At 49.4% G+C, this 27,714-nt stretch overlaps 1 protein-coding gene across 1 annotated transcript; it reads left to right on the top strand.

The window, feature by feature from the left end:
* The first annotated feature begins 286 nt into the window (after positions 1 to 286).
* On the top strand, positions 287 to 27,714 carry ALPK2 (alpha kinase 2). The gene is made up of 10 exons (XM_088527864.1): positions 287 to 1,648; positions 7,608 to 10,380; positions 11,127 to 11,274; positions 13,014 to 13,141; positions 13,259 to 13,294; positions 16,286 to 16,560; positions 16,677 to 16,765; positions 20,467 to 20,684; positions 21,782 to 21,830; positions 27,471 to 27,714. The coding sequence occupies exons 1-10, from the start codon at positions 290 to 292 to the stop codon at positions 27,712 to 27,714; spliced, it is 5,319 nt and encodes a 1,772-aa protein (XP_088383990.1). The 5' UTR covers positions 287 to 289.

Genomic DNA, 27,714 nt, shown 5'->3' with positions numbered 1-27,714 from the left:
CACGGGAACCCTTTGGCACCTACACTGACCTGCTGTTCAGCAGTCGTCGAAGTGGAATCGTATACAAAATTCAAAACTTCCTCGGGGTTGGTCGCTGACCTAAATGACAGTGTGGGAAACTCCAGAGCCAGATGAGCAGAATGGGAAGAGTTTTGCACCATGCACGAGTCGCCCCTATGAGGGTTACTCCATCCTAGTTTCACCAGGTTCTTCCAAAGGCAGCGGTTTATTGCTCGAGAAGGTCAGGAGTGTTATCCCCACGTGAGAAATCCCACAGACATATCTTAACATGGAAGGCAACAGGGACATAAAAAATGTGTTTAAAAACCAGGGAAATATTTCCTGCCTAAAGGATGTGTCAGAGAATGGTGGTGATCTAATTCATTTTAACACAACAGTTAGTGTCAGTGCTGGAAAATCAGAGAGATACTGCAGCAAACAGGCGCATTTCAGCGCCCCAGATCCTGTCGCTTGTCGCACCGACAACTGCTGCCGTAGCACAGAAGAGGCTGTTCCTGGTGTGTGTGCGGGAGGTGCCCACACGTGTGAAGAGAGCGAGCGACGTGAACCTCTAACCACGAGTGCTCCGTGCAATGAGCAGGCAGAGATTCCTGCAGTCAATCACTGTTGTTTTGTAAAAGAAGATTCTGAAAATTCTGGCACCCTTCTGGAGATTCATCCAAAGAAAAGTCTAAGCAATGACTTTTCTGATGATAACTTTGAGTATTTTGAATGTTCAGATGTGCTGACAAGGCATGAAAATGAAATCTGGGAAAAGAAATTACAGTTTTTATTAGAAAGTGATGATGAAGACGATTTAAAACTGAGTAAGGATTGTGATGGGTGTGCTTACTTCCTCGGCGAACTGCCTTGTCTGCTTCAAGTGTCAGATAACACTGCGCCTATGGATGCCACCATTGGCTTCTGTGGTCATCACTCAAAATTCAAAGGAGTAAATGTAAGGAGAGATCCCTCTGCCAGGCAGGCGACTTTGCAGTCAGACATGACTCTCACTGTTGGAGCCCACCAAGACAAAGCGGCCGCGCTGAGAGACAGAGAGAAGTACAAGCTGCCCGTTGCTTCTGCGGCCATCGAAAACGACTATCCCGGGGTTGAGGAAGGGAAGAATGGAAGTGGTCACTCAGCTGCGGACGTCTCCACCAACAAGTCACAGGACAGGGGTAACCTGCTTGCACAAGTGGACTCCTCTGCTACTCATATAGGTGCTTCTTTGGCAAATCAGGCTACAGAGGTAGCATCAGAAAAAGATATGGACGAGGACTTGCCAGGTGACCGTGCATTGCAACTAGAGGAGGAGAGAAGAACTTTATCAGAGGAAAAATCAAGGCATGCTGTCTGTACCTTAGCAGAAAATCTACGGAGAAACCTTCTGAAGCTGTTGAACCCTAAAGAGCTTTGCAGATACGTGAGTAGCATGGGACAACCGTTGCAGCCTGCAGCTGCGGCTGGGGAAGGCAGTGAGGAAGGTGCCGTTGCAGCGCGGATCCGTGCGGAGCCGGAAGGCTCGCAGGGGCAGCCTGGTCCGTGTCAGAGAGGAGAGGCAGATAAGGACTGTCACTGGGGATGGAAAAGGACCTGGGGCCTCTGTGAGCAAAACCAGGTGCCAGATGAGAGCGTCTCGTCCCGGGTAGGTGCAGTGTTTATCATCTCATAGAATGAGCTGTTCTGCAGATTTGAATGCAATTCATTCCTGTTTGTCACAAAATAATGTAAATGCAAATTATGTTGAAAGAAAGATACTATTCATGCACTCCTGAATGACAGCTACTGCTGGGAGGGAAATCTGGTTTTGAAAAAGGCCCAAATAAACCATAGGCTGTTCTAATTATAGAGTGAGACTGATAATAGTGAGAGGCACTAATGGGACTCTGGACAGCTGGATAGGGAAATCTGATATTGAGGCTATTGCATAGGTCTTATCCAAGGAATGTCTCTTTCAACCCAGAGCATTTCTCAAAGCCCCATTGTGAGCAAAGAAGATTTTGATTTACTTTTTTTAGTTTGCACTCAGAAAAAGGGTCATTCACTCATGCTACTGGAAATACGAAGCAAGAAAGGTTTGCTCTGAATTTACACCAAGAAGGGGAATTTGGTCCAGAGAGCTCATACTAGAGAGGTGAACAGAGCTTTGCTTTTTAAAAATAAAGCAACGAAAGATTCAGATATTCCAACCAAAATGTAAAAAAATAGTTAAAAATAAACCCCAAAGCGATACTCTCCTAAGACGTGTGCAATTTGCCACTGTTTGCTAGGAAATCAGCAGGGGCCGTCAGCGCAGCGGCACGGGACGTGTGCTGGCACCGCGACGCGTGCTGCGTCGATCCCGCACGCCGGGCAGCGGGTCCCAATGCCGGGACCGGAGCTGGGGCTGGGGCCGGGGCCGGAGGTGGAGCAGGGGCTGGAGCAGGGCCGGGACCGGGGCCGGGCGGCTGCGCAGGAGCAGGGTCGGAGCGCAGCGTGGGGAACAGCGCTGCCCTTCCGCCGGGTTAGGGACGTGGGGAGCGGCCTGCGAGCCCTGGGTGTTTGGCCAGGCACTGTATTGTCCCAGCGGTGCAGGGCTGCCCGGGCCGGGAGGCGCTGCGGGAGCCCGGCGGGAGCAGGAGCAGCGGGAGCAGGGCTGTCCCGGGGCTCTCCCGGGGCTGTCCCGCGGCCACAGGAGCGGAGCAGAGGGAGCCCTGCAGGAACTCGGTCGCGCAGGCGCTCGCCCCGGCCACGCGGCAGCCCCGCGCGTGGGCCCAGCCGGGGTGCGGGACGGGAAGAGCCGTCCGTCCGGGAGCAGGAGGGCGGCAGGGCAGCTGTGAGGGGCCGCTCCGCCTGATTCCATGAGAAATTCAACTGAAACCAGCACATGGTTCCGTGTGGGACAGCTGTCAGATAGGAGCTGCTTTAGTGCCAGGGGATGAGTGCAGCCCGAGCGGGGGCTTTTGTTCCAAAACAGTTGTAAGAGTTGCTGTGCAGACCCATCACACCATTTTCTGTCGGCTTATAGTCATTTTGTTTTTCATTCAAATGTTGTTAAAGCACATATCTGCCTCTTGTCATTTGAGTGAATAATAGCTGGAAAACATAAAGGTTTTTGATTATCTGAAATCACAACTAAGCCAGCTCTAATTTTAAATGAGACGTGCATTCTTGCTGCATTTGTGGCAACCTGCCTTCGCTCACTCTGTGAGTGAAGCTTTTGTTGAAATTCTGAAAATAGAAGCTGGCCTGTGTTTCTTTCCTGAGCGATAGGAATCTGAGCTCGAGTCTCCCCCGGCTTGGAGTGTGATCTGAGGAGGTAGGTCTCGTTTCTGGGCAGCTCGTCTCTTCGCGGGAGGCTCTCGCTCCGTGCGCAGCTCCCCGCGGTGCCGGGGTGCAGGATAACGGCGCGTGCTGCCCGGGCCTGGCGCCCGGTGTCCGCGGCAGCAGGGCCTGGCTGGCGGCGCTGCCTGCTGCACTCGCTGGCCGGGAGGCGCCGGCCGCTCCGGCCCTGCTCTGCCTCCCAGGGGGACGTTTTCCTGGCGTTCCGTAGGAGCCACGCGAGGGCTGCCCGGTGACGTCCCCCGCTGCGCACCCGCGCTATGCGGCCGGCTCCAGTCTTTCCTGGGACACACGCAGGAAACGTTCCTTGGCAAACTCTGGCCTGGCCCGCAGCATCGCCCCACACAGCTGTGCGTGCTCAGCTCTGCAGTGTTTTCAAAGGCAGAGAACTCAGCTTCTGTGCTTGAAATATTATAGTTCCCCTTCTGAACCTCCTCCTCTTGTGCCTCTTCAGCAGACATTTTAGTAAATTTATTGTAGTTTATTTTATCTGCAGGATAAAATATAGCTTGTGCCCTTTCTTCCACCTGTCCACAGCAGTTGAAGTAACTGCAGATACTGAGTTATTTTAGCTAGTCCAGTACAGACATTCCATTTAATGCAGAGTGTTATTTTAGGAATGAGGAATTTGGGTGGCCTTGCACATACAGGGAAAGAGCCACCGAGCTGCTGCTGGAGAGCAGTGCGAACCAGGAGCAGTTCCAAGCACGGTGAACGCGAGGGTGTCCTCGTCCAGAGGCAGCCTGTGCTTATTGCCCATGTTCTCAGCGTGCTTCGTTACAGTCCTTTGTGTTAGCAGAGGGATGTAAAGCAACCCGAAGACTTTATCTCTAGTGGAACAGGACCTTCCTGCACTACTCCCTCCTTAGAAATAGGGAGAAACAATGAGGGGGAATTCATCGTCTCGTTTGGAGGATAAACCTCTTGTGTTCATTTCATCAGCTGAGCTGGAAGTGTTCTGCTGATCTGGGGAGAGCCTGGTGTATGAATTACCCTGCAGTTCTGTAGGGGAGCAGAGCCAGAATAGCCTTACGAGGTCCTTGTGTTGGCACACGAGGGGACGGTTTCTCGCTCCAGGAACAAACCCGTTGCGTTAGGTGGAGATGGTGCTCGCGCGTGGCCAAGATCTGACCCTGCCGGCGTTGGGCTCGCGCTCCGGAGCAGCTCCCCCATTGCCAGAGCGTCCTGTGTGATTTGGCCTCTCTGTAGCTGCTTTTGCTAGAGAACCCCGACAGTGACTAATGAAGGTAATTACCTAAACTTCCCCTGACCTCCAGCAAAAGCCACTCCCAGTCGGGTTTTCTGTGCTATTCTTCCTTATCTGTAAGTGAAGATCTCACATTTCATAGTGGAAATTCAGCACTTCCCACAGACCAAACAATTTCCTGCTAAAAATTATGAAAGAAACTTAAAATGAAAACCAACCATGCTCTGGGCTGGCCCAGACTAGTGTTTACCTTTATAAAACAAGTAACTGATGTTTCTTCTGGGTCAGTGTGTCAGGCACAGGCCTGGAACCAGGATGCCCGTAGATTGCTCTTAGTTGTTCAAACTTCCTGCTTTTCCCACAGCATTCCTGGGCATTCCGTGATGCAGTAATACATGTTGCAGCACAGCCCGTCTCCGTAGCATTGTGTGGAAGGCCCCTGCGATTCCCTGCTGCCCGTTAACTCAGTGCTGCTCGAAGACAACTGCCGAGCAGCGTGTGTTACGGGTGGGCTGAGCCAGCCGGGCAGGCCCCGCGGGGACCCGCGGCAGGAACTTCCCCCTCGACTCGCAGAAACTGCCAGAGGATCCACTGCAAACGACGGAGAAAAGGGGAGTGAACACGAGGCACCAAGCACAAGGAACAAAACCTGAGGCAGGGGCCGAGACACCCTGCCAACATACACAGATTTCATTTTATTGCCACAAGGACGTCAAGGCCTTTCAGAGCCAGAGCATCATGTTTTAGGGAAATTGTGTCTTTGATCTAGTCCTGATTTAAACATACACATGTCTGTCATACTTACTCATCACTCTATTAGCACAGTATGGCAGTAAAACGATTGAAAAAGAAAAGGAAAAGGTAATGTGTTGCCAACTAAGGTGGATGACAAGGGAGACTGTCCAGCAAATCTGTACATCTGGAAATGAACTGGCCCAACTTAGGCTGAAGAGTCAGGCCAGGAGGTCAGTTTTACTATAACGTTGTGTATCCCCGGGAGGAAGAACTGCAGGGGAAGGAGAAAAAGAGAAAATGTTAGAACCTGCATCACATGTTTGCTGATAAGTTACAGTGTTTGAGGTACACACTCATCCAGCTGTGTAAAACAGCTGGAGTGGGTCACACCAGGCATCCCTCAGGTGCAACACGCAGGCAATGATAGGGAAAACGAAGGAGGTGGTGTTTCTCCAGAACATGCTGCCCCCTCCAATGACTTGCGGGTCTGGGAAGCCCTGTGGTGGGGTTGGAGCCTTGTGTCTGTAGTGGCCTGACCCAGAGCAGGTAAGATGTGGCCCCCCGCCCCGAATCCTTGCCCCCAGGGGAAGGTGCGAGACCTTCCCTAGAAAGTCTCATCTGAGTGTGGGAAATGAAGCACTAGCCCATTCCCTCCATTGTCTCTGTGAGGAAGACTTGGCTCTGGAGTGACACCTGGCTCTGGAGTGACACCTTGACCCTTCCTTTTTCACTGCTCTGTTTTATTCTGTTCCTGGTCTGTCCGTGCTCCTAGGCAGCTCTGTTGTCCTCCGTCCTCGCCTCCCTTGTGAAGCGGGGAGGCTGTGCATGGCTGCGGGTTTTAGGCCATCACTGGGGTCAACACTCCAAACAGAGGCGGAGAGATGAAAATGCTCCAGGTTTCACGTAGACATCAAGAAGTAGGATCCTTTTTCATTTCTTCTTGTCTTTTTCATGTTCTTCCCTATTTGCTTCCGTAACTCGGAGATGCCTAAAGGTCCCACTTGTTTCCCATGGTCTTTGCTTTGCATTTTTCCTTAGTTCTGGTCAGGCTTTGGAACATGGTGAGTCTTGTTCGCAGAGCGAGATAACGCAGAGAGGGTCCTGATTGCACAAGCCTTTGTAAACAGCAGGCTCTGATTTTGGGGTGGCTGTTTCCACTTTCCTTGTGCACGGCTATCAGATCGGTGACTTGTCTCTCATCGCTCCATTACTCACAGTAACCAGGGCTTTATAACGGCGGGACGCGGCTGCTGTTTCTTCTGTCTGCCCTTGCACAGCAGGCAGCTCCTTGCACATGAATTAGGGTAGCTCGTTCTGCCACAGTCACTCAGTTAAGCTCTGTGCAGTTTGTTACCATCCTGTGCCAAGCAGATGGTCCAGTAATTGAAGCAACTGTTAAAATGTATGGCAGGAAACCCCAGAAAACTGAACCAAAAAGCAAACTGAGATATTCGTAGCTCCATAGAATCATAGAATCATAGAATGCTGAAGGTTGGAAGGGACCTCTAGAGATCATCTAGTCCAACCCCTGCACACGCAGGGTCACCTAGAGCACGTGGCACAGGACTGCGTCCAAGTGGGTTTGAAGATCTCCAGAGAAGGAGACTCCACAACCTCTCTGGGCAGCCTGTTCCAGGGCTCTGGCACCCTCACGGTTAAGAAATTTTTCCTTAAGTTCCTGTGGAACTTTTGGTGCTTCTGTTTCCGACCGTTTCCTCTAGTTCTGTCCGTGGCCACCCCTGCAAAGAGGCCTGCAAGGTGAAGAGTTGCCTAGATAGTTCCTGACACTCATGAGCTGAATAGGTGATCGTTCCTTGTGTGCTCATTACGGGCACTGGAAACAGGTAGGTCTAGAAATGGCTGGGGATGGGACGTGTCGGCGCGGGTTTTACCCCCTTCCCTCTGGTAGGGGCGTTTCAAGCACCTCGGATATGTTTGGAGGCCGTTTTCCTTCCCTCATTTTCTCTCCCACATCTCCACTTGCTTTCCTATGAACATTTCCTTTCTCTATGAACTTTTTTCTTTCTCTTTCCATTATCCCTTCAGCTCAGTACTGGCATAATAAATATCAGTGAGTCTTTGGCTCGTTTCATGTCTTTTTCATGATGCTCTACTTTTACTGTACAGTAGGGCCCCAGCCTGTCAGTTTTGCAAGTACAGGCATTGTTGGGTTTTTTTAAATTTTATTTGGTTTTAACTGGCTGAACTGTATCATTGGTCATTGGTCTTCTCCTTGATCAAATTTATATTCCTCTGCATTTGGATCCAGTCAAGCAGGGGTCCTAATGCTTAGCTACATTGTATTTTATATTTCTCCTTCTTGCTTTTTTCTTCTTGATAGAGCCAAGATACCAGTCCTAATAACTTTAGCCAGAACGATGCAGGACGATGCATGGAGCCTGGCACAGAGGAGGAAGCTGTCTTCATGCCTGGTGAGAGTGCAGTCAGCACCGAGCCAGCGTCAGAGATGCTCTGCCCCGAAAACGCACTACGAGCAAAAGATGCAGCTTTACAAACGTACTCTCAACACCACGATCCGTGTCATGAGAGTGAAAGTCATCAGCAAGAATTCCCCTGGGAACAAGGAATTAATACTACTAGCAATGGCAGCAAGTCAACGAATGACATTTCAGCTTGTTCTTTATGGGATGCAGGCTCTGCTCCTGACAGACAGGAATATTTATGTGCACTTCAGTCTCCCGCAAAGCTATGCAATGAGCCAGAGGAGAGAGGGCAAAGGGGCAGTTTTGACTCATATCACAGCAATGACACAGATGCTCTCCATGTTGTATCATGTGCAGAATATCAGCTTGAAGCTGGCGGCGAGACAGTCCAGGAATCTGGAGAAGACGGGCACAAAAGAGACGCTGATTTATTGGCAGTGCATGACAGGCTGTGGAAACTTCTTGTTGAAGCTGACTCAGACTGGCAGGTCCCATTTGAAAACCGGGGGATCACAAGTTTAGAAATTAGGCCAAAGGATGTCACAGGCACAGGACTGAGCTTAGTACGGGAGGCTTGTCCTGGTCATCCTGTGTCAGTGAATTTAAGAGAAGAGCAGGAACCTATTATACAGCCAGCTAGGAGACAAAGAACAGAAAAAGAAGATTGCAGTGTCTCTAGTACCCTCCTAAAAACAGATGAGGCGTGTAACAGTGCATGCATAGGAAACATTTCTTTTTTACAGGGGGTAGAAACAGTTGGTACATGTCAAGGTTCCAGCACTGGAAATAAAAAAGAACCACCACCCACTCATATTTCAGCAAATAGAGTATTAAGTGTAGAGAAATGCTTGGAGCGAAAAACAGATCGAACATTAACTGGTGATGGTGGCTCTGCTGGGATGTCTGCTGCCCAGGAAGGAACACCACCTGCTAGCGCTGCTCTGCAGACCCGTCACGGGGATTCTCCTCAAAGAGTAAGAAGTGCTCGGAGTCGTGATGAAGAAAAACCACCTTATATGTCAGATGAGTCTGCTGGACGATTACTTCATACTGATCAGAACATATCCTTGATAGATGAAAGTATAACTAAATGTACAGATGCAGATACTGGTGAACACGCTAGTGTTAGAGACTGTTATTCATCAAGAAACGAACTTGCTTTTTTCCCTGAACAGAAGGACTTTTTCCCCAGAAATTACTGTGATGAAAACGTCAGTCAGTTTGCACATGACGAACACTTTTCTGTTGAGGCTATACCTAAAAGTACTGAAGAGAATTTACAGGGAAAAGGAAATCACTCAGACTTGAACACACAGAGTGACATGAATTCTGACTGTTACCGTCTTTCAAAAAATGACTGTAAAGATTTTCAAGTCGTTTCTAGTACACAGAATTGCAGTTACCTAATGAAATGGCCTGATTTAAGTGAGACTCCTGAAACCAGAACATGTAGGAATCTACCCCAAAACATACACCAAGGGGCAGAGATAGAAGGGCACAAAGAGGCATTCATTCCATCTAATGAGGATCCATTTTTAGCTGATTTTTCGGTAGAGGTGCCCAAATACGAACGAAATGAACAAAAGGCTGGTGCTTCCTGTGGCACAGGAGTTAGGCATGTTTCAGAAGGTCAGCCTGCAGATTCCCCTCACAGAACATCAGAACAACATGTACTTTTTGTTGACCAGACTTTCAAGCCTCCTGAAATGTTCAAAACAAATTCTTCCCAGAATCACGCACGTGCACCTGGGCACACAACCCCGCTTAGCACCACAGAGCCTGGTGCAAATGAGCAGCATGAAGGCACCAGTGACCAAGTGGGTATCCAGCCACTGACCGTCGGGGGGGCATCGCCCTTCCTTGTACCCCTGGGCCACTTGGAGGGCTCTAGTACCAGCACGTCAGCAATGGGATGTTCCAACACAGGCAGTCCAGCACAGACAGAATCCACACAAACTGCAGTCAAAGTGGATGAAAATTTGAATAAATTGGAATTTTTTCCCGAAGCATTGCAAGGTCAATTCCATAACGTACCCCAAAAGAACAAGGATGAAACAGTATTGCAGGGGAAAGAAGAAGAAATTCAGAGCGCTGAGGAACGTAATCCAAGCGAAGCTGTGGTCAAGCCTCTTGTGCATGCTTTAGCTCTGCCTGGGGCTCGGGAGCAGCCTGTGAGTAACACCCCTCAGCAGTCCTGCCTTGACCTGATCTCTTCCAGCAAGCTGCCTGGTGCTGAAAATTCAGTTCAACCTACTGAGTCTCCTCGGTGTACTGATAAAACTGAAGAACAAATGGCCTCAGGGAGCGCGGTAAGCGGTTTAGTTAACCTGCCGCCAGCTGCTCCAGGGAACGAGCAGCACCGTCAGGAGCAGGCGCCTCCCGGCGGAGCTGGGCCCTGCTCCTCGGCAGCGGCCGCAGCTGGCGCGTTCCCGGGCCAGGCGAAAGGGCCGCGGAGCCAGCGGGGGCCCAAACCCCCAGCGGCGGCTGCGGAGCTGGAGCGCGGCGGGCGCAGGCCGGGCCCGGCCCGGGGCGGCCATCGGGAGAGGCGGCCGGCGGCGGCGCCGGCCCAGGGAGGAGCCGGCGGGAGCCCCGCGAGGAGCGAGGTGGGCCTGGCCCCGAGGGAAGACAGGAAAGAGCAGAGGAGGCTGCTCTGCAGAAAGGACAGCAAAGGTAAGGGACGGCTGGTTCTCGTCGCCGGTCCTTCCAGCCTTTGGGCTAGACTGTTAAATTCCCCACTATTAATTAATTAAGTATTTTCCAACACACTACAAGCAAGCGTGCGTCCATGTAAATCACGTCAGCAGCAACGTCCTACCTTCCCTGATGGCAATTTCCCATGAACGTAGTAACTAGTGAGTGTAATAGCTACTGCCCTGTGCCACAGGGCTGATCCCACTGGCAGATATATTTGTGAACTTTTCATACTTTCTGAAATAGACACTTCTCCTTTGCTGATCTGTATGAGTCAATTCTCAGGAAGGTAGAGCAAATTCTTACTTAGACTGTAGCAACTGCAGGCCAGGATGCTGTCATTAGCTTAGAAAGTCTGGTGGGGTCACTGTACAATATGCTCTGCCTTTATGGTGTCTTTAGTACCTACCGCTCTATTAATCAGAGAAAACATGTTCTGAGTAAGAAATGTTTTTACGCTGATGCTTTTCCAGAGTAGATCTTCCATGAGGTCTCCTTCCATAAATTCAAAATGCCTTTGCATTGGGAATATTTCCATTGACCATGTGGGTCACTGGCTCAATTTTTTAAGACCTCCGTATTTTACAGCCTTGGTTTCTGCATCAGGAAGAATAGTATTGTCAGGTTCAATTTATTAACACTTGTAAACCATCCTGGGATTCCTCCAAAATGCCAAAATGCTATCATTATCTTTTAGTCCTTAACTGTGGCTGTTTCATTTCAAGCTCCCAAACTGGTGAAGAGGATACAAGCAGAGTTATTCCCCGACTGCTCTGGAAACATTAAGTTATGCTGCCAGTTTGGTGACATCCATGGCGACTCCACCGTTACTTGGACTAAGGATTCCAAGTTGCTTGCTCGACTGCAGAGAAGGTGAGTAGATGTTTCTGAAGGTCCTTCTGATAATTTCTGAATAGCTCTTGGGAAAATATTAATTTTGCCAGTGGTACACTCTTGTACCTGTTAAATAAATTAATTATGACTGGGAAAAATCAATTTAAACAAGGTAATTAAGAAGAATATTATCACACAGTTCTTTAATATTGGGCATAGTTGGCATTCTATCACCCGGGGCTTCTTTCAGCCCATTCATAACCAGCCTCTTCCAACTGTCAAGTACTGTAAAAGATGCTGTGAAGTTTCACCCCCAGCACCCAGGCCAAACAATATAAACACATCTGGTTGGTGCATGGAAGCTGTCCCCGTGGGAGAGGTAAGTGCCCGAGACCTCGTAAAAGCAACTTGTGTGCGGTGGGGAGCTTGACATGATCACTCCTCTGAGCTCTGTGTTCTCTTTCAAACAGAGCTTTAAGCTCTATTTAAGCTAAAGGGAGTGATAGTTAAAGAAAAATGAAATCACTCCTCAATCTGGCCAATTAAACTCAGTGGCAGTTGCCACTGAGGAGTGGCAATCCTCCTCTTTCCTTAAAAGCTCTCTAAACTCCAGTTTTATGAAACAAAAGTTACTTTCTTCCATAGATGGAAGAACATTTTTATCTCTTAAAATCTGTGTATAATGTTTTAAAGTACAATATTAATCTTATCCAAAAGAAAAGGAAATGATTTCTGTCAGAAGACACAATTCTTCCAAAATTAAAAAAATTTGTACAAACCATCTCATACGATGGTAAACACAATTCTGCTAGAATTAAAAAGTTTTCTAGGAAGCCATCTGTTAATATGATATTTTCAATGAAAGAAATAAATGACCTGTTTAGAATTCCTGTTTCATTTTGATTCTTACTGTTTTGACTACACTGATTTTGATGGTAGTTATATAATATCTCTCATAGAAGAATATATCTCTGCTAAGTATTTTTGCAGTGTTTTAACATCCAAATTAAAGCTTTCAATAATAACAAAGTATATGATAACAAAATATTAGAATTTTCCATTTGTGGAATTAATATAATAAATTTCCAAATGTTGAAATTAAAATGAGATAATCAACAAAGTTTTAGAGAGATTCTTATTTGCATTTTTTACTTCAAAAAGATTCCATAGAGTTCAGTGGAATTGTTCTAAATCTCATGCCCATCAAGATCAAACTCTGCCTTAGTCGCCTGGTGTGTCCCCAAGCACCGTTTCTTCCTTTGGATGTATTCTGGGGTGTCCATCTACCGAAATCCACAGCTGGACCGTGCAGCACGTCTTAACTCTGCCCTCAGCAGCTGGTGATCAGAGGAAATTACAGAATACATCTTTGAATTGTTGTAACCCCTCAACACACCAAATCAGCCATATTAAAACAACATTGAAAAATACACATTGGTTAGTCACAACTGAGGACAGCACACAAGACTTTTTTATCTCTTCATACCTTACATATTTCCCTGTGATTTTCATATGGATATTAGAATGCCTTTTGGTGTGATTTAATAATCCTTATGTGTATTTGATGGATACATTTTTCTTTTAGGATGTAGCGGGAACATCTGTTGTGCAACACTTATTATTGAAGTGGAATAAAATACCTTCCTACTCATGTCACATTTAAGTCAGTATTTGCGGTGATGTGCAGAAATTCCAGGGCCAGAAGGAGAAATGTATGGAATAATCAGGAAAGATATATTAAAACCATTAATGTGAAAAATTCACATCTTCTGTTCCAGTGCCCAGGATGACACTCCCATCTCTTTGGCAATAGCTAAAGCTAGTAGCAAAGACCAGGGAATGTATTATTGCTGTCTGAAGAATATTTATGGGAAAGTGACTGCTGAATTTAATCTGACTTCTGAAGGTAAAGCCCTGTTTATAATTTTAATAGATAATGGTAATAATGATAGTTTCTAGTCTTTTTGAAATTTTATTTATTTATTTTTGACTACAACATCTGTTTCTTTTTGTTTCCTTGTAGTTTTGGAACATCTCTCAAGTTTTCAGAATTTTGAGGGTGAGTACACATTTGCTTAAATGTGTGCTTAAATCTTTGTTCTTGTTGGTTTCAAATGGTACAAAGGATAGAAAAATAAGACTAAAATGATTAGTGCTATTTTCACCAGATAATTGCAGCCTTCAGAACCTAAAGGACCAGATTCATTGACTTGCTTGTTTTGACTTGCTGATACAAACTATTTTCAAATCTTCTTTTTACCATCCAGTTGAACTAGATTTACGGTTGTTCAGTGTTGTCAAGGAGCTACTAAGCAGCTGCATTGTCTTGGTGAATTTGACCCAGGATAGTTTATTTCGATTGCAAAAACAGGTGAATCAGTTTGCTGTATCAAAGATGGTCCTAATGATGGTCTGTTTCCTCTGGAGCAAGTGAGGAGCATTTAGGACATGGAAGCTCAGTAAGGAAGGTGAACGGACACACGCATCAGTCACACACACATCAGTCCTCATCCACTGCTGGTAGTTTGTCCCCTCCTTGCCCCGTGTCACCAAGCAGAGAACCCGGGAGCACTGTTAGTGCTCAGCGCGAGGCAGGGGAGGCACCGGCTCCCTCGGCCTCGTCTGTGCTCGGCACCGCGTCTCCCTGCTCGGCCTCTCCTGCTGGGAGGGCACCAGCAGCTCTGTGTGCTGCCCTTGGGCTCCGTGGGGTCTCAGCCCCATCTTCCATGGATGCAACACTGCTTGCTCCAGAGCTAAGAAAATATTTTTAACACGTTTTTTTTCAAAGACAATATCTCTCAAATGAAATCTATGCACTCACAAAGCTGGCATTGCCCTCGCAATGCTCTGCATTTATTACACTGTTTTTCACACAGCCAAGTGCAGTAGAACCACATGTTTTAGCAGCTGCTACATTTCCAGGCAGTTCTGAAAACACGAGTCTTTTTCTGTGTCTACATGATGTGCATTTATACTTTAATCAAATTATAAGCTTCAAGGGTGGAGAGCTGCTTAAGAAATACTGAGTTTGTTTCAGATCTGGGTTTGGATTTTTAACGTCTATAAATCATGGAGATATCCACCTCGGCATTACAGCTGTAGTATCTCATCACATTTTGTTTACAAGCACAAGCCTAATGATGGGAATGCCTCAAAGATTGACTGGCTACAAGCTCGGTGACCTTTTCACAATTACCCCAAGGGAAACTATGTGAATGCCTCAGGGCTGTCCAATCAATGCTGTGTTTTTCCTAGATATCCTTCCCTTTTTGCACTAAGCTTTACTGTGCCATCAAAGACAACACTCCCTTCTCCTCCATGAGGGTTTCCCAGGCGAAACGCGTTTGTGCAGGATGGCTCCGTCGTCCCTGCTGGAGCAGGCTGCGGGTTTGAGCAGGCTGCATCGGCGCTGCGCGGCGCCGGGGGGACGTCCCTGCCGCGCGCGGGCCCCGCGGCGCTGCGCGGTGTCCCCGCGTCCCTGCGCTCCGCGGAGGGGCCCACGCGGCGCCGGGAACGCCGCCGCTGCGAGCTCGTCCGCAGCACGCCCCGCGCGTCTGCGCTGCTGCGGCTAAAGATAGCGCCCTGCACGCTGGTTTATCGTTTCTGAACACGCTGTACTTGCCAAGCGCTTCATTCAGCCAACGGATTCTTCTTTCGTTTTCTTCAAGAATAAAATGAAACATTTAGTTCATCTTTAAAATAGACAGGACTTTGCACTTAGCAGCACTGTGTAACTTTTGATCAACAGTGAATTGTAGGTGGAAGTAGAGAGTGTTCTAATTCCAGCTTTTTACTGAGCTGTTTGCTCTGTGCTTCAAAGAGAGTCATTTATGTAGTCTAAACCAGAGATTACTATGAAAGGGAAGTGAAGAGAATTCATTATTGTGTGATGTACACCTTTACTGTTCCTGCTTATCTTTTCCTTTGAAGTTTGGAAGATGACTTTAAAGGAAGAAGACTTGAAATGCGGTTGCAATTTTTTAGTTCATTTTTCTCTCAGCACTTAACTACTTTTTTCATCCCTTTGTTTTTGGTCCATTCATATTTCAGTCATAATTTGAAGTTGTGAAATCCATAATTTTACTTTATTTCAGCTGTGACGACCTTAGCCACACATGCATATGATAGTGGTACCTTAAAAACCCATGTGTAGGGATTAGAAAAAGCTTACAGGAGAATATTATCCACAATTTAAAGATACTTCAAATTTATGAGGTTGCTGTATGAATGAATTCGGCATGGTAATTTATAGAAATGTGGTTCTGATTGAAAATCACATACAAAATTAAAATCTTAATTTTTTCTTCTGCCTTTTCTAATGAATCTGTGCTTAAGCTGGTGCTTGGCAGACTGCGGCGAGAGGAGCATTCCCGGTGCAGGTCTGCGGCCCCGGAGCTGCTCTGGCGCACGCGGGGCGCGCTGGGGGACGTGTTTGCGTTCTGCAGCGCTGGGTGAGGACCCGGCGCTCAGCCGAGTGCCTTTAAAAACACACGTTGGCAGCACCGCTCCCTGAAGGGCTTCCAAGCCGAAAGCTGAAACGAGCTCCGGCGGTCTCAGCGGCCAGGGGAACTGCAGAGGAGCTTTCCGAAATTACCTTGTGCAAATTGGTCGCAGAGCTGTATTTCACTCCTAGATTCATATCTGCACACACTGCTGCACATTTATTACTGTTTCTGTCTTCCCAAAAACACGGTTGGGACGATCTCTATTCCCTCAGTTCTCACTAGCTGTCAGTCAGCTTCACATTCATTTGAAGCTCCAGTTTACACTGGCATTAATAGCTTCTAGAACAGTTTTTGTGACCTTTTCCTCCATTTTTTTCTGTGTTCTTGCTATATGAACATGAACTGTCCCATTTCTCCATGCTGACTTTAGGCAATACAGACAAACAGCCTCGTGGAGGGGGCAGAATCTCAGCACTATCCTGACACAAGTGCTGCATTTCCTGAAAGCCTCCTCATTAATCCTCAATGGAGAAATGAGTTATCCTCCTGTGTCCACCCCTTTGCCAGGGAAGGACGGTCCAGGACAGAGTGGCCTTGTGTTTTAGGTCTGGAAGAAATCGAATTCATGCAGCTCATGTTTCGGGAGGATTCCATCAGCGATAGCTATTTTGGTGGGAACCTGCGCGGCGCGATCGCCACGGAGGAGCTGCACTTCGGGGAGGGCATGCACCGCAAGGCCTTCCGCAGCAGGGTGCTGCGCGGCCTCGTGCCGCTCTTCGGCCCCGGCCACCCCTGCGTGCTCAAGGTGCACAGCGCCATCATGTACGGCGCCAGGAGCAAGGACGACCTGGTGCAGAAGAACTACAAGCTGGCGCTGCAGGTAAGGGGCCCCTGCTCGCCGCGCGCCGTGGGGAAGAGCTGGCTCTCAAATGTCCCAGCAGCTGATCCGCTAAATGTTTGCAGTAATATTCCATAGGCATATCTGTTTGAATGTAGGAATGCCATGTCCAAAATACGGCAAGAGAGTATGCGAAGATATATGCAGCAGAAGCTGAACCTTTGGAAGGCTTTGGGGAAGTACCGGAGTGAGTATATGTACACACACACACATGTATCTACATATGTGTTATATATATGTATATGCTATCCTTGGCACACCTGCCAGGACTGATTTCTAGAGAAGAGCAAATCCATTTGTATTAGAAAAAGAGAAAGAGCAGTGAAGAGTAAGTAAGTAGCAGAGATGTAGGAGCAAAAGTCCTGATTTTGATATATGTTGAGAGTAAATTGTTCATATTAAAGTAAGAACAGATACTAATAGCATCACCAAGGATAGGTATCACCTAGGTAGGAGATAAGTCAGGCCTTTCAAATTTCCATTAAAAAAAAGTCTTGAGGGAAATCGTGCTCCTTCTGAAGTTGGTATGAATCACTTCTTAGGCAAGTTTTCTTACCAGGAAAGGCGTAAGCCAAAAAGCTTGGCTCTGGTTCTGGATTGTCCAAAAGATTGTTTTGTTTCGTATCAGAGGTCTTCCGTTTCTCACATACGAGTACATAGGCCAGTAGCTGAGTGTAGTCTCACCTCTGCCCCCGAGGCTGGGAAGTGACGCCTCGAGGGTTTGGTAAGGGATCTTTTTCAAAGGATTTGCTGTTCTGGTGTCAGGCTACTGTGCAGAGTTGAATTTGCAAAGGATGATTGAAATTCCTCCTGCCTTGCTTCACGGGTAAGACCTACATGCTTGATAGCAGACTAAATCTCCATCTCCTCTGGATGACACACGATCTCCTCAGCTGTGCTCTATCACTAGAATAAGGTTAGAAGCAACTGTTCCCAGCAGCCTCTCTAGGAAGTGCTAGTCAGTTGTCCTGGGGAGCCTCTCCACGGTTAAATATTTTAATGCCTTGACGCAAACTGCAAAAGGCTAAACTAGGCTTTTGCTAATCAAATACAGCACATGCTTTTCTTTTCTGCACCATATCTTCCCGTCTTTGCTACTTAGGAGAATTCATATCCATGGCCCTCCGTGGCGGCCATTTGGCGCAGCAGCAGAGGGAGGAGGCAGGCGGCAGCGGTTCCGCCGGGATGCGCTGTGCGCGCTGGGCATGCTCCGCACGGCCGCTCCGTGTGCTGCGCGGCTCCTTGGTAATGTTGGCGCTTTGGTGACACAGGGTTCGCGAGAGGAGAGAGGCAATAGCAAGAAAGGAGTTCACACACAGGGGTTCTCAGGGGCACTGTATTCCCAGAATGGCGTTTCACAGGATTTCTCAGTGGGAGCTTTGTAATTATGCAGTAAAATGTGGGCTGCTTCTACAGCTGATGCTTATAAAGATTTTCCAAGTAAGTCATGTCAGCAGCACTTAAAATTCAGCCTCCAGAATGTTTCCTTAAAGAAACCTGTTCAGAACTGGAAATAGTGGCAGAGACGTGGTGAATTATTTTAGGTAACCATTTTTGGAAGTCAGGCTTCCTTCTGGAAATATGTTGCTTTCTGCCAATTTCCTGTGTGCGAGGTCTGTGTGCGGACAGGATGTCCCTGTGCTCCCGAGGGCGGAGCGGGGCGCAGCGGTGCCGGTGCCCCGGGCAGCGCTGGGCAGCACGGGGAGGCTGCGGAGCTGCTCGCTCCGTCCCGGCAGCGGTGCCGGGGCAGGAGGCCGGTGCCCCGGGCAGCGCGGGGAGGCTGCGGAGCTGCTCGCTCCGTCCCGGCAGCGGTGTGTGGACACGGCCTGCCTGGCCTCTGAGCTTCAGCACTTCGAGGCAGGATTCCTTTTTCTATCCACTCCTTGTCAGAGCAAAACTATATTTAAAAGAAGGTATATTCCTTGCAACATTTTATGAGGGAAATACAGAGGCTTTCCCGAGCAAGAGAAAGGCTCTCCACGTTCTCAAGTGCTAATTTTAATGCTGCTTCCCTAGGCTATCTGCTCATTTTTGACTATACAAGAAGGATAAGGGAAGGAAAGCACTGAACTCTAATAGAGTCATGGCAGCTAGACATTTGTGAAGAGGGAGAAGGGACACAGGGAGATTCTGTGGTCTTGGAGTTACTGTTGGATTTCCGCAGGGGAGCACCATAACACCCTTATTAACCCATGGCCCCTCTTTTTCCTGTGGGTGCTCATAAAGGCAATACAAAGCTTTGTCTGATAATGAATGGTACTGGTAGAGCTAAGGCGGTACCATCCCTTGAACGGGCAGGTTAGTTTAGTAGTAGACAAGCGCCAAGACTTGTGCTGGTTGCTGCTTAGAAAAGCTCTGCTGCCCTAACGGCCTTGGGTAGCAGCGTTAACGGTGTCTGCTGGGAGCACAACGGGGCAATACTGCGGCCGTGGACGGGCTGATGATGCCCGTAAAGCTGCTCTGTGGAAGAGGCTGGAAGTGCTGGGGTCATACATGGCTCATGCATGTTGGGGTCACACATGGCTCTGCGTCCATGGCTCAATCTAGACACCCCGTAAGTGCAGGACGGCCCCTCTGCTCGTTCGTGGCTGCTGTCTGCGGAGCGCCTCGCTGGTGCCCGTGTGTCCGTGTGTCCCTGGCACTGACCGTGCCCCCCGCCGGCCGTGCGGCTGCAGGAGCGAAGGCTGGTCGCAAGGAAAGAGGAACGGGAAGCCTGCTTCCTGCAGCAGTGGTGACGGGCACTTCTGCCCCTTGCTCTGAGGCCGCTCAGGAGCTTCTGTGAGTGGCTGCCACGATACAGCCATGGTCTGTGACAAAGCCCAGGGGACAGGCCACTTTCCAAATGACATCATCTAGGGCAGCATTTAATTCTGCTCATGTGCACTGATGTCACTGCTTTCATTATTACATGTAGGGTTTTCATTTGGGAGATTTATCCGGTAGCGTCCACGCTGCCCAGCGAGTGACTCCAGTGTGAGGATGAAAAGGAGCCTGCCCGAGGCAGCCCCTGCCTTCCGGGCGGCCGGAGTCCTGCTCCCCACGGAGCCCGTGCTGCCGGCCACCCGGTACCTGGGGGACCGGTGACGTTGACATCCTCGCGTCACGTTATCTCAGGGTACACCCTGAAACTCTAAGCAAAACTCACGCTCTTTTATTTGACTTTGGATATACATTTTTGGCATGGTGCATCTTCACACATAAATGGGCCTAGCCTAGATTCCTAGAAAACTTTCCAAGTCTTTCTGGATGGACTAGCTCAATTTCTAAGTAAGTGAAGAAAGCAGGTAAATTTTGTCCAATTTGAAGTTATCTGAAAGTTTCGTTCAGAATTATCTGAAGTCTTCTAACCTGGATCCAAAAATTGACAGAGTTCCAGAATCTTCATATTCCAGATCTTCCCTTAGCCAGGTGGTTGTGAGAATCCTTGTGATCTCTTCAGAGGCCTTTTTGTTTCCTCTTACATACTTACAAAGTAGTTGTTTCGTATTTTCAATAAAATCCTCCATTTAGACCTGTCTCAGGCAAAGCTTTTTCTGCAGTGGATGATATTTGCAGGTGCCTAAAAACTCGGAAGGCCTGAGTCATATACAGAGCAGTTAAAACTGTAAGCAATTAATACTCAAAAATAAGCAAGCGACCTGTATCGTGCATACGTTTGGGAACATATTATGACAGTGTTAGAAATCACACTCTGAGAAATGTAGGTTTAGACATGACTAAATAATACAAATAAATAAGACATAAAACAGAAGGTGATTATATTCTGGAGCCACCTAGAAGATCTTAGTAACTGTGCAGTCTCTGGGATCACTGGCCGAGCTGTCTCATTCTTGCTTCTTTGTTGACAGAGCTCAGTGGGGTTTAGGAGTTTTTATCCCTTGATTTCAGGATCATTCCTATTTTTCTTGTCCATCGCCCTGCAAATAACATCCCCTATGCCACGGTGGAGGAGGAGCTGGTCGGGGAGTTTGTGAAGTACTCCGTCAAGGACGGCAAGGAGATCAATTTCCTGAGGAGAGACTCGGAGGCCGGCCAGAAGTGCTGCACCTTCCAGCACTGGGTGTACGAGAGGACCAACGGGAGCTTGCTCGTCACGGACCTGCAAGGTGAGGTGCGAGGGGGGCAGCGAGCGTCCCTGCCGCGGCGCGGGCGGGAAGGCCCTCGAATGTCCCCTTATTAAGTGAGTGACTGGCTAAAGCTGCCTATTGAAAAGCCGTTTTTTCAAAGGAAAGCGGCAGAACAGCAAAGCCTTGGCACGTTCCCCGGCGCTGCCTCTGCTGCGGGCGCTGGGCGCGCGGCCCGCTGGGCTCCATCCGAAACGGGGCGGCAGCGCCTGCCCCGAGGCCTCCGGGGAAGGGGGCATCGCGGGAAGGAGCCTGAGCCCTGGCCGTGGGAACCGGGAGAATCCACAACAGGGCGTCGAACCGCAAGCCCTGGCGTGACGAGGAGGGAGGAGGAGAGGAGCGCGGCGGCCCCGGCGGCCCGGCCCGGGGCTCCCGTGCGGCTGCGGGACGCGCTCCTCCTCCCACCACCCTCGAGCACCCGGCCGCGTCCTGCAGGCACCCTGTGTGAGACTGCTTGGGGTATCGTCACAAGAAAAATGGTGTTTCTGAACAGAAAAAAAACACACACACCACAGGACTGACTTTTGCTGTGAAAGCAAATGCATAAAGGGACAAGCTGAAGAAAACAGAGGTGTTTGGGAACACGCAGTGCAGAATGTTTTCAAATCTTCCCCCAGAAGAGTAAATCAAAGGTTGATTAATCAGGCTGAGCAGCAAAGCAGACTCTCTCATTGATATATATAGTGGTCCAAGTTTTCAAAGCAGGTAAACCACAAAACCCATAAATAATTGTACCCATCACTGGCATATACAAAGATTATGGAGGTTCTGTTAAAATGCAGCCATCAATAAGCATCCCCACCAGGACTATCCAGCACAGAGGACATATTTTGCTCTATTTATCACCTTGCTCTCTGTAACTTAATGAGATTGACTTCTAGAAATTGTTAGTGATATAGAGCACAAATATCCTATTTTTAATTGAGATACATTAAAATATTCTGTGAAAATGGTGATGATTAAAATGAAAACCACAAATCAATAAGTATTTTGGTATCTCTATCTATGGCTCTTAAATCTGAAGACATTCTTGGAATGCTAGTGTAATGCCAGCTCTCTCTCTCCTTGCTGCCTTGCAGGTGTAGGAATGAAGCTGACGGACGTTGGCATAGCAACACTGACCAAGGGGTGAGTGAAACGCTTTTTCTCAGCGCGTGGCTTTGCTTCCGTGTCAGGCGCTTCACAGAGTAAACACGCCGGGGAAGGGAGCATTGGAAATCTATTTTGGTTTAGCTGTGGAAAAAACAGTCTCCATTTGACTTCATTTAATTCCTATTTATGGAAGGGAAACACGTTCATTTAATTCTAGAAGAAAGCGGATATACTGTGGATTTTGCTTTGCTTTTTCTTTTTGCTTCCTTTAAAATTGGTTTATCCAAAGGGCCTCTCAAGAGTGAAACGGGTCTCGAGTGGCTTGCACGGCCCGTTGCTTGGTGGTGCATCAGCTAGAGCAGGTCGGGCTTTTATGTTATGCCTTTAACGTTCTTTCTTTCATTTCTGCTGATTATAAGTAAGTTAATCCTGTGGCTCGGGAGTGGTATCAGCACCACACGGATCGTGGCTCCATTCAGATTGCTGGAGGATTTGCTGGAACCAGGAGTTTTTGCACACAGAATTCTTTGGCAGCTCTGGCACTACCCTGTGCACTGCAGAGGAGTGTTTTAGAGGATCAGAGAGCTGCTCCCTGCCCTCCTGGGCTATCCCGTGCGAGAGGAGCAGTCGGGCTCTGCCCCATCGCCTGCTCAGTTGCACCAGGCACTGAGAGACCTGCAACTGCAGAGGGTGAGCGGGACCAGCACATAGAGTGCAATAAAGGCGTTAATATGACAGAGCCACCCTGTTGTTATTTTTGAACACAACCAGTTTTTGTGGTGAAAAATGAGTAATGCTAATTCATTTTTACAGAACAAATATAATCAGAATGAAGCACTTCTTCCAGTGCTCCTTTCCCTGAACACATTTTTTTCGAGACTGTGTGTCAGCCTCCCACACAGTGGTGCACACGAGTGGTGGTGCTGGCATCATCACCGTTCTGTTTTGTGCCATCCTACCCGGCTTTCCAGCTAACCGACTGCGATACGAGCGTTAGATTCTCACTCTTGTGACAGAAAAAACGACTGAGCTGATCACATAGACTCAGTCTTTGTACTGAATGTGAATCCTTCTGTAACCCAGTGGTACAGGAAGAAAAAATTCACAATACCTTTTCAATTATTAAACATTTGATGTCAGAGTGTTCCGGGTAAATCCGTAACATTTGCAGGCTGGCATTCTTTCAAAACTTACATTTGCTTTTTAACTGTGGATCTGAAGTGAAATTAGTTGAATTATTCTTGCATCAGCCTGTTAGAAAACAAAGGAGTTAGTTATAAAAATTTTATTTAGGAAACAGTGTTCTCATAAATAGGAGATTTGTAGAAAGGCTTTAGTGCATGTTGTTAGCTAGCTTACTGTGGGAAGCTACTCCTGTAAAAACAGAGCTTGGACTAAGGAGGAGGAAGGTGAAGTAAGAAAACGAATATACAGTGAAAACACTAGTGAGGATCACCTCAGCCAGACATTCCCCTCGTAAAAAAGCTCTCAAACATGTTGAGTATTACTCTGTTTGACGTTTAGCTAATGAATGAATGAATGAATGAATGAATGAATGAATGACGTTTAGCTAAAGGAAGTGATATTTTTCTTATCTGGTATTTTTCTTTCATTGCTCTGCATTAGTGTCTTCAGTTCGGTTTTTAATTCAGGCAGCCTGGATGGGCAGAACAAACATGCACAGAATTCATCCACGTCGTGGCCTGTTGCTGCCTTTGGTAATGCGCAGCCAGAGCAAAGAGACATTGTAAATTGTGTGTTTGGGAAGAACGGACACAGCCATGCCCGGCTGAAAACGGCGGCGTGATCCTGGTGTTCTTTCACTGTATGTTAGAGAAAACGCCAAACGTTTTCTGAGTGCAATTGCCTGTATGAATTTGAATGGTTCCCCCCGCAGAGCTAATGGCCCCACTGATCCTGGCCGCGTCCTCTTGCTCAAGGTCTGTTACACCTGCAGCAAGACAACATGGGAAAAAAAATCCCTGGGAAATCTTCTGAGACCCGTGGTGAATGGGAAAACATTCGTGTTTTTCTGATCAAAACAGGAACTAAATAACATATGAATCTACCTGAGCCGAAACTCGTGGCTGGGGAAAGGAAGGGAACGGGAAGGGGTGCCCAGGGCCCTCGGTGCTCGCGGCGCCGTCCGGCTGGCGGCTGCCGCGTGCCCTGGCAGCGAGGGCTGTGCAGAGCCAGGAACTGGCGGGAATTGCTCAGGACCGTTATTTGCCCCCCGTGTTTCAAGCACATGTTATAACTCCGTATGTGTGTTCAGCGTTGCTCAGGGCCGCCCATCTTTCCTCTGCCTCCCAGCCGCGCGGGAGCAGTTCCGAGTGCGCATTCGTGTCCCCGGTCTCTGTTTCGGCGGGGCCTCCCGGGAGGCCGGGGCCGCTCGGTGCCGCTCGGCGCCTCCGCCGGTTCCCGCCCCCCAACGGGCGGCGGCGCCGCGACCAACGGCCCCGGGGGCCGCGCGGGGCGGGGCCGCGCCCGGGAGCTGCCCCGGGCCTCGGCACTAGGGGGCAGGGTGGAACCGCGGCGGCCGCCGAGCGCGCCCGAGCGGGAGGGGCGCGTCCCGCTGTGACGGGAGTCCCTGCTGTGCCACCGCCACGGGAGTCCCTGCTCTGACACCGCTACGGGAGTCCCCTGCGCCCCTGTGATGGGAGTCCCTGCTCTGACACCGCCACGGGTGTCCCCTGTGCCACTGTGATGGGAGTCCCTGCTCTGACACCGCCACGGGTGAACCCTGTGCCGCTGCGACGGGAGTCCCTGCTCTGCCACCACCACAGTGTCCGCAGCACCGCGACGGGCAGCACTGTGGATCTGCCCCGTGTGGATCCGCGTGCTGCATTCGGCACCAGAGCTGGCCCATCGCGGCAGCAAGAGGCTGTGGGTGGTTGGAACCTGGAGCTAAACTGGACACTTCCCCCTGGCCCCCCGGGGTCGAGCACGGTTTGGTGTGTGCCCACCCGCAACTGGAAGGAATTCCGATGGAGCTGGTTTCATCCAGCAGCGATTTCACCTGCGAGTTAATGACTGGTGGCGACCAGCGAGGTGCGCAGCGGGGAGCGCCGGGCGCCCCGCTCTGGGCTCGCTCCCGGGTGGCCGCTTTCCTGTGGCCGTTAGAGGCCTGGAGCTGCCTGGAGCGCGGAGCCGAGGCCGCCCGCCCGCGTGTCTGCCAGCGCCGCAGCACGAGCCGCAGCAGCAGGCGCAGCCCGGTGCTTCCGGAGAGGGGAGACCGCGGGCGTTCGACTGATGGGCCAAGACAGTGAAAGAAAAATAATCCCACTATTAATACAAACGTCCTGGTCTCTGTTTTGTTCCCAATGTATTTATGCTGTTCTCTCCTTATTGAAAATGTTTCTGGCATTTGCTGGATCCCCAAACTTAAATCTGGTGGCAAAGCGTTCAAGTGTTCATTTAAAGTGACTCTTCTCAAAGTAGATTCTGAGCACGTTACTGTCTCTGCTCCTTCTTTAGATGCTCCTTCAAATACATACAGGAAGTGACAGATACCAGATACAGATAGGAAAACAATTTATACAGTTACTAATATTTGTTCTTGAACTAGTTTAGGTGCCGTGCTGGCCAATAACTAAGTTAAATCCATCGTTTCTAGTCTGGCCACTGATCTGCAGTGTGTAGCTTTCCACTTGAGAGATTTTGATTTTCCACAGACCTGCAGCTGCCATCCCTGTCCGAGAGGAACGTGCGCGCTGGGATCCAGCAGTGTCCCTTTGAATTAAGGAACCAGGAACCGAAGATCCCTTAGCAAAATTTGTGACTGTACTAATGAGTTTAGGTTGTCCTTTATTCTAGTATGTTCTGGAGGATCCATAGCTGGTGTTACTGCTCCAGCACAGATTGCTCAGAAATATTACTGGATGTAAGAATTATTATCGCAGCTGGCACAGACTGCCGTTACGTTCACAATAGAAGGGGGCTTTTTTTGTGTGAAATTTTTCATGCCAAGATTACTTCCACAACTAAATGAATAATATCATATCTTACTATAAGATATAAGCTTCCTGTAACAGGGAAGAACATATGGAGAAATTTCCACTAGTTGCTACAAAATGGCTACCTGGAAAAAAAAAATGGAGAGAGAGCAAGAGAAAGATGGTGTGGTCATTTTACATCCACAAATTAAAGCAGCCGTCAGGCACTGCAGTGAAACCTCTCACTTAACGTATAAGCATGGAGATTGCTTGTTGTTGCTATTTCTGCTGGCAGCAGGAGGGGTGAAGCCTTTCAGCCAGTCCTGCAGCAGAAATGGGGAATTCCAGATGGGAGAGGGAGCAGATGCTCCGGAGGGCTCTGCGCGGAGCCTCATTAGCTGCTGAGAGGCTGCAGACGCCTCCACGCTACCTGCGGCGCTGCCGCTTCCAGCGGTGACGCAGCACGGACGCGAAAGGTGCTTTAGCAGCAGCTGGTTGCATCATCTGTTGCCACAGGCATCCGCTGCGAGTTTAGCCTTCCTTTCCACAGAGACCCGGTAGTTCGCTGAATATTCATGACCAATTAATCAAAGCGCTTCAGGCTGAGCTGCTGCCCGTGGCTGGCAGGGTTCTGCTCCGCTCCCGCTGGTGTTGGGCGTCGCGGTCAGTGCGTGCTGCAGAGCTGCTTGCTGAGCACGGCGGGGCCCCGGCGGCAGCGCCTTGTGCTGCTCCGCGCGGCGTCTGGGCTGCAGGAGCGGCGTGGGGACGGGGCTGCGGTCCCTCGCGTCCCCGTGTGCTCCTCTGCAGAGCTCCCCGCGCCGTCCTGAGCCAGCCCTGCTGCTCCTCCTGTACCCGCTGTGGCCGAGCAAGCCCTGTCCGGGAGAGGACAGGCGCGAATCCAAACCGTGGAGGCGCGTCCGGCTGTTGGCGGCACGCGAGCCGAGCGGCTTCTCTGGAGCAGGGCGCTGCTCACCTAGACGCGGGCCTGGAGTGAAGAACTCCGTATGACAAACAGCAGTAAAACATGTTTGGGTCTCTATTTCATTGAAATATATAATTAACATTCAATAACTCTAACTTCAGAGAAGAATTTGAAACTAAAGTGTATCTATGTGAAGAAAAAAGGACTCCTAAACACATCTATTTGGAAGGGTGCGGAGCAGGGATGGGGCACCGAGGCCTCTGCTCCTCTCTTCCGCTCCCTGGTGACTAGTTTGGCCACGGGCTCCCCGCGTGGAGGAGCCGGCGCTGGGGCAGCCTCGCCGGGCAGGGCAGGAGGGGGATGCAGCTGCCCCGCTGCCCTGGTGCCCTCCTGCCCTGGTGCCCTCCTACCCTGCTGCCCTCCTACGCTGCTGCCCTGCTGCCCTCCTGCCCTGCTTCCTTCCTGCCCCGCTGCCCTCCTGCGGCTCCCGAGCGCAGGGCGGCGCAGGGCCGCGGTGCTGCCTGCAGAGCTGTCCTGGGCAGGGCTCCTGCCACGAGAGCCACAGCACAGGCCTCAGAAGAGCCAGGACTCTCGAGGCCTTCTCTTTATTCTGTCCCTACCGACTCCCTGATTTGTGTCACCTCTCAGGGGCTCAGTTTGATGGTCTGTGAAAGGAGAGCTAGTGCTTCTCAGCACAACGGAAAGTCTTGCTTAATGTTTCCAAGTTACTTATGAGTCAACAGCCATACTCTGCCTCCCCTGTGCTGACAGTGAGACTTGAAGCTCCATTTGGCTTTGTTTTTGTCTTTCTTGCTACAGATACAAAGGCTTTAAAGGCAACTGCTCCGTTTCCTTCATTGAGCAGTTCAAAGTCCTTCACCAGTGCAATAAGTACTGTGAGATGCTGGGGTTGAAATCTCTCCAAACCACTCATCAGAAACAAAGGAAGCCAACGACCACAAAAAGCAAAACCCTGCCAAACTCAGCAACTGTGAAGAAAGCAGTGCCCAGCGCCCAAGACGGTAAGAGAGCGGAGACCTCGTTGCTTCGGAGCATCGAGTAA

The sequence above is a fragment of the Tinamus guttatus genome, unplaced genomic scaffold (genome assembly GCF_059628265.1).
Source record: "Tinamus guttatus ecotype Peru unplaced genomic scaffold, ASM5962826v1 Tinamus_guttatus_pri_ptg000293l, whole genome shotgun sequence".
Taxonomy (NCBI): domain Eukaryota; kingdom Metazoa; phylum Chordata; class Aves; order Tinamiformes; family Tinamidae; genus Tinamus; species Tinamus guttatus.
The sequence above is the reverse complement of the archived record's forward strand: the minus strand, read 5'-3'. Positions and strand labels throughout refer to the sequence as shown.